General features: G+C 43.7%; 1 protein-coding gene across 1 annotated transcript; it reads right to left on the reverse strand.

The window, feature by feature from the left end:
• Window positions 1–475: 475 nt before the first annotated feature.
• LOC147083681 (G protein-coupled receptor 15-like) lies at window positions 476–1489 on the reverse strand. Its single transcript, XM_085980111.1, has one exon. The coding sequence runs from the start codon at window positions 1471–1473 to the stop codon at window positions 655–657; it is 819 nt and encodes a 272-aa protein (XP_085836237.1). The 5' UTR covers window positions 1474–1489; the 3' UTR covers window positions 476–654.
• Between the last annotated feature and the right edge of the window lie 4451 nt (window positions 1490–5940).

Raw genomic sequence — 5940 nt, forward strand, 5'->3', positions numbered from 1 at the left:
AACACAAGGTAAAACATATATAGCACTGATTGTGATGTAATATGTTCAGTTTAATCAGATCAACTTCTGCCCGAAATCTTACAAAAACCAAGAACAGACTGAAATGAAGGCCCGGGCTGACTGGAATTTAATATTGATACATTGATTCCATCTCACTCTCTGTTCCAGTGACGAGGCAGAGATTAATATACGTCGCAATCAACCTACTGCCTTAATTATTTTCTGATGACTATCTTTCTTTTTAATACATGTCTTCCTTTAAAGACTGGCACAGAGCGAATTAACCCTGAGGAACTGCACACCGTTTGATTGTTGTGAAATTTCACGCGATTTGACTATTTTTGGGACAAAAATCACGACAAGTACTCATTCCCCTAACAACGTTGGACTGCGATCTCAGCATGGGATTGACTAAAGCAGCTAATCGCTCTTGAACATGTTTCTGCTAAAACCACAGCTGTAGATAAATCGTGTCTGAGTCCTGTACTTGCGAAAAATATCTACAAGGCCCCGAAATATGACGTTCACTTACTTTTAACATTGGACCAGAATGTAAAATATATTTCATATATAAGGCGTTAAACGAGCCCAACAGTGAAATCTACAGTATATGATACAAATATAGAAGATAATTTTAGAATGTGTTTGATCTTCTCATCTCATTAATTTGACCATCTTTGCGAGGGGCTGTTTCACCCTGTTTCTCAACTCCTCTCTGAATTTCCTCTGGGTCACTGCATAAATAAATGTGTTCGTGCAGCAACTCAGGAGCTGGAGCATGAAGCCGATTTCAGGTACAAATGTGGGCAGAGAGACAGGATATCCCAAATAATCCAATCGTTTCAATATAGAACAGACCATGAACACCACCCATAACAGTATGAAATTCCCCGATATAACAAACAGTACAATCATGGATTTCCTTCGGCTCTCCATCTCTGGGTCACTGGAACTGTCGCCATTGCTCTGACCCCGGAGTCTCCTGCGGACTCTGCTGGCCACTAAAATGTGTCTGACTGTCAATGCATTGAGCAGTAGAATCAACAGAAATGGAATAAATGGCGTTAAAATGTAGTTCATTAATTCAACGAAGGCCCAGGCCAGAGAATGAGCTACAGCGAATGTCACGTTGCAAAACCAGGGACTGTTAGAAAGCCAATATTGACTTGAATATAGAAAATACCAGAAAATGTTCTTCAAACAGCTAATCACAGTCACTGTAGCTAAAATAATAACAGCCGTTTTCTCGGTGCAGTATTTAGATTTCATCTTCTGACAACAAATGGCAACAAATCGATCAAAAGTGAAAGTGACTGTGAACCAGACCGAACAGTCTGTGGAGGCATAAAGCAGGACGGCGTGGATATTACAGACTCTAATATAGCTCAAAAACGAAAAGTGTACCCGATAAACAATAGGAATCTGCCTTAGTATCAGATCGAAGATAACGACCATTAGATCTGCCGTTGCCATGGCCACCAAGTAGTGAGTGACACATTTGGAGAGACCGCATTTTCCCCGAGACAGGATCTTAATCGTCACCACGTTAACTGTGAGCAAGAATAAAATATTGATATCATTCACCAGACGCCGTCCAGCAAAAGTAGTTGTGCACGATTTCAATGAAATTACGGATTCGGTCATATCATAGGGTCAGTAATGTTCTTCACATTAACCTGAAATGCGCCAACAATGTGCTGCTCGGGTTTGCTTCCAGAGAGAGATTCTGTTTATTTTACCTGCAATTGGACATCCTGGTGATAGGGCTTTTAACCAGCCATTAATGTTCAATTAACTGAAGCAATGAGATCAAATTACACAGACGAGTTTCGTATTCCCTTTAGTATATAATATTAAGGGTGATCAGTTTGACGTGTTTATGTTAATTTAAGGATTAGATAAGTTAGATAGCTGTAATCTATTAACTCTTGTTGGGTAGTTCTGTAGGCATGGGAATAACCTTACAATTAGTGCAAGGCCATTCAAGGGTGATGTCAGGATGCATTTCTTTACAAGAAGGGAAGTAGAAATTCGGATCACTCTCCCCAAACGAAGCTGTTGAGGCTGCGGCTCAAATGAAAATTTCCACTTGAAACTGATAGACCCTTGATAGACAAGGATAGTAATGGATATGGAACTAAGATGGGTAGATGGAGTTAAGATATAGACCAGCCATTATCTTTTTGAATGGAGGAACAAGCTCAAGGCGGTGAATAGCCTGCACTCCATGTTCCTAAACGAAACAAGTTTTAAAACAGAAACTGGCGTTTCGAATAAATACAAAAATAACCAATCGGGAAGTGGGAAGCTTACTTGTAACTGAGCCAGTGGCGAAGGAATAGAAGGGACGTTTTCATGTTTGAATTGCAGTGTACATGTGAGTTAATGGTTGGGGTGTTATGTTTGACCTTAATGTTCAGTGGTGGGTAGCTGCAATAGAAAGGCATGGGCTTAAGAGGAATGGTTGCATGTTTGGATTCCTCTGAATGCAATAGTAAGTAAGCGACACCCACTCTTTGTGCTCATATATTGTCATAGAGTCATAGAGTCATAGAGTTTTACAGCACAGAAAGAGGCCCTTCGGCCCATCGTGTCTGCGCCGCCCATCCATCCCTGTCCAGTCTAATCCCATTTTCCAGCATTTGGTCCATAGCCTTGTATGCAATGGCATTTCAAGTGCTCATCCAAATGCTTCTTGAATGTTGTGAGGGTTCCTGCCTCCACCACCCTTTCAGGCATTGAGTTCCACATTCCAACCACCCTCTGGGTGAAAAAGTTCCTCCTCAAATCCCCTCTAAATCTCCTGCCCCTTACCCTGAATCTATGCCCCCTTGTTATTGACCCCCCCACTAAGGGGAAAAGTTCCTCTTTATCTACCCTATCTATGCCCCTCATTATTTTGTACACCTCAATCAGGTACCCCCTCAGCCTTCTCTGCTCCAAGGAAAACAACTCCAGCCTGTCCAGCCTCTCTTCATAGCTGAGGCGCTCCATCCCAGGTAACATCCTGGTGAATCTTCTCTGCACCCTCTCCAAAGCAATCACATCCTTCCTATAGTGAGGCGACCAGATCTGCACACAGTACTCCAGCTGTGGCCTCACCAGCGTTTTGTACAGCTCCATCATAACCTCCCTGCTCTTATATTCTATGCCTCGGCTAATGAAGGCAAGTATCCCATATGCCTTTTTAACCACCTTATCTACCTGCTCCGCTGCCTTCAGGGATCTATGTACATGTACACCAAGGTCCCTCTGACCCTCTGTACTTCCTAGGGTCCTACCACTCATTGTGTATTCCCTTGCCTTATTTGTCCGTCCAAAATGCATCACCTCGCACTTTTCAGGGTTAAATTCCATTTGCCACTTTTCTGCCCATCTGACCAACCCGTTTATATCGTCCTGTAGCCGGAGGCTTTCCTCCTCGCAATTTACCACCCCACCAATTTTCGTGTCATCTGCGAACTTACTGATCATACCTTTTACATTTTCATCCAAATCATTTATGTAGATCACAAACAATAAGGGACCCAGCACCGATCCCTGAGGTACCCCACTGGACACAGGCTTCCAGTCACAAAAGCAACCTTCGACCATCACCCTCTGCCTCCTGCCACTCAGCCAGTTTAGGATCCAACGCACCAAGGCACCCTGGATCCCATGGGCTCTTACCTTCTTGACCAGTCTCCTATGCGGGACTTTGTCAAAAGCTTTACTGAAGTCCATGTAAACCACATCCACAGCATTTCCCTCATCCACCCCACTAGTCACCCCCTCGAAAAGTTCGATCAGATTTGTTAGACATGATTTACCCTTGACAAAGCCATGCTGACTATCCCCGATTAATCCTTGCCTCTCCAAGTGGAGATTAATTTTGTCCCTCAGAATTTTTTCCAATAATTTCCCCACCACAGATGTTAGACTCACTGGCCTGTAATTCCCTGGTTTATCCCTGCTACCCTTCTTGAATAATGGTACTACGTTAGCTGTTCTCCAGTCCTCTGGTACATCCCCTGTGGCCAGAGAGGTTCTGAAAATTAGTGTCAGAGCCCCTGCAATCTCCTCCCTTGCCTCCCACAGCAGCCTGGGATACATCTCGTCCGGGCCTGGGGATTTATCCACTTTTTGGCCCACTAAAACCGCTAGCACCTCCTCCCTCTCGATGCTAATATGTTCAAGTATGTCACAGTCCCCTTGCCCGATTTCTATGTCTGCATCGTCTTTCTCCATAGTGAACACAGATGCAAAAAATTCATTTAAAACCCCGCCTACATCCTCTGGCTCTACACACAGATTGCCACTTTGGTCCTTAATGGGCCCTACCCTTTCCCTGGTTATCCTCTTGCCCTTAATATACTTATAAAACATCTTAGGATTTTCCTTTATTTTGCTCGCCAGTGTTATTTTATGGCCCCTCCTCGCCCTCCTAATTTCTTTTTTAAGTATGCCCCTGCACTTTTTATACTCCTCTAGGGCTTCTTCTGTCTTTAGTCTTTTGTAACTGCCAAAAGCCCCCCTTTTATTTCTAATGCATTTTTGTATATCCCTTGTCATCCAAGGTTCCCTTTGCTTGTTGGTCCCACCCTTGACCTTTACAGGAACATGTTGGCGTTGTACTCTCTCTATTTCCCTTCTGAAAGTCTCCCACTGTTTTGATGTGGATTTTCCTATAAGCAGCTGCTCCCAGTCCACTTTGGCCAGATCCTGCCTTATCATATTAAAATCGGCCTTCCCCCAATTTAGAACCCTTATTTCCGGGCCGTCTTTGTCTTTTTCCATGACCACCTTAAATCTCACCGAATTATGGTCACTGTCGCCAAAATGCTCTCCTACTGACACTTCCACCACTTGCCCGGCTACATTCCCCAGAATTAGGTCCGGTACCGCCCCCTCTCTTGTAGGACTTTCTACATGTTGGCTCAAAAAGCTCTCCTGGATGCACTTTAAGAATTCTGCACCCTCTAAGCCTTTCACACTCTGACTGTCCCAATTTATATTGGGGAAGTTGAAATCCCCCACTATTATTACCCTATTATTTTCGCACTTCTCTGAGATTTGCCTACATATCTGTTCCTCTATCTCCCCCTGAATGTTTGGGGGCCTATAGTACACTCCCAGCAAAGTGCTTGCCCCCTTTTTGTTTTTAAGTTCTACCCATATGGCCTCATTAGAGGAACCCGCTAATATATAATCCCTCCTTACAGCAGTAATTGTCTCCTTAATTAATATTGCAACACCCCCTCCCCTTTTACACCCCCCTCTGTCTCGCCTGAAGATTCTGTACCCCGGAATATTGAGCTGCCAGTCCTGACCCTCCCTCAACCATGTCTCCGTGATAGCAACAATATCGTACAACTTCAGTTCATCCACCTTATTTGCAAGACTCCTTGCATTAAAATAAATGCCTTCCAGCCCTGCCATATTCTCTTTTGCCTTCACATATTTGCTCTGCCTTCCCAGCTGACTTGTTTTTCCCTCTGTATTTGGCCGTAAATCACCCCCTACTATAGCTCCACTCTGTACCCCAACCCCCTGCCAAGTTAGTTTAAACCCTCCCCAGCAGTGCTAGCAAACCTCCCCGCAAGGATATTGGTTCCCCCCTGGTTCAGGTGTAAACCATCCGACTTGTACAAGTCCCACCTTTCCCAGAATGTCTATGGTCATTTTGAAAGGCATTGAGCTTTCTGTACAATGGTAGAAATCAAACATTACCATCCAATGCATGTATTGTATTATTTTCGATTTTAATGCTCCTGTTCGAAAATATTAAATACTGAATCCCTGTTAGTTTTGGATATGAGACGTGAGGCACAGTTGGATCCTCTGCTCCTGGATTACCAATGGTCAATCATTGGATCAGTTGTGTTACAAACAAGCTACGCTCCATGATTGGTAAAAGAATACACAGGGTCACCAGTTCTACAAAGGCAAAGAATTAATATT

The sequence above is a fragment of the Somniosus microcephalus genome, unplaced genomic scaffold (assembly GCF_052327205.1).
Source record: "Somniosus microcephalus isolate GS21.2 unplaced genomic scaffold, FLI_Smic_1.0 scaffold39, whole genome shotgun sequence".
Classification (NCBI taxonomy): Eukaryota; Metazoa; Chordata; class Chondrichthyes; order Squaliformes; family Somniosidae; genus Somniosus; species Somniosus microcephalus.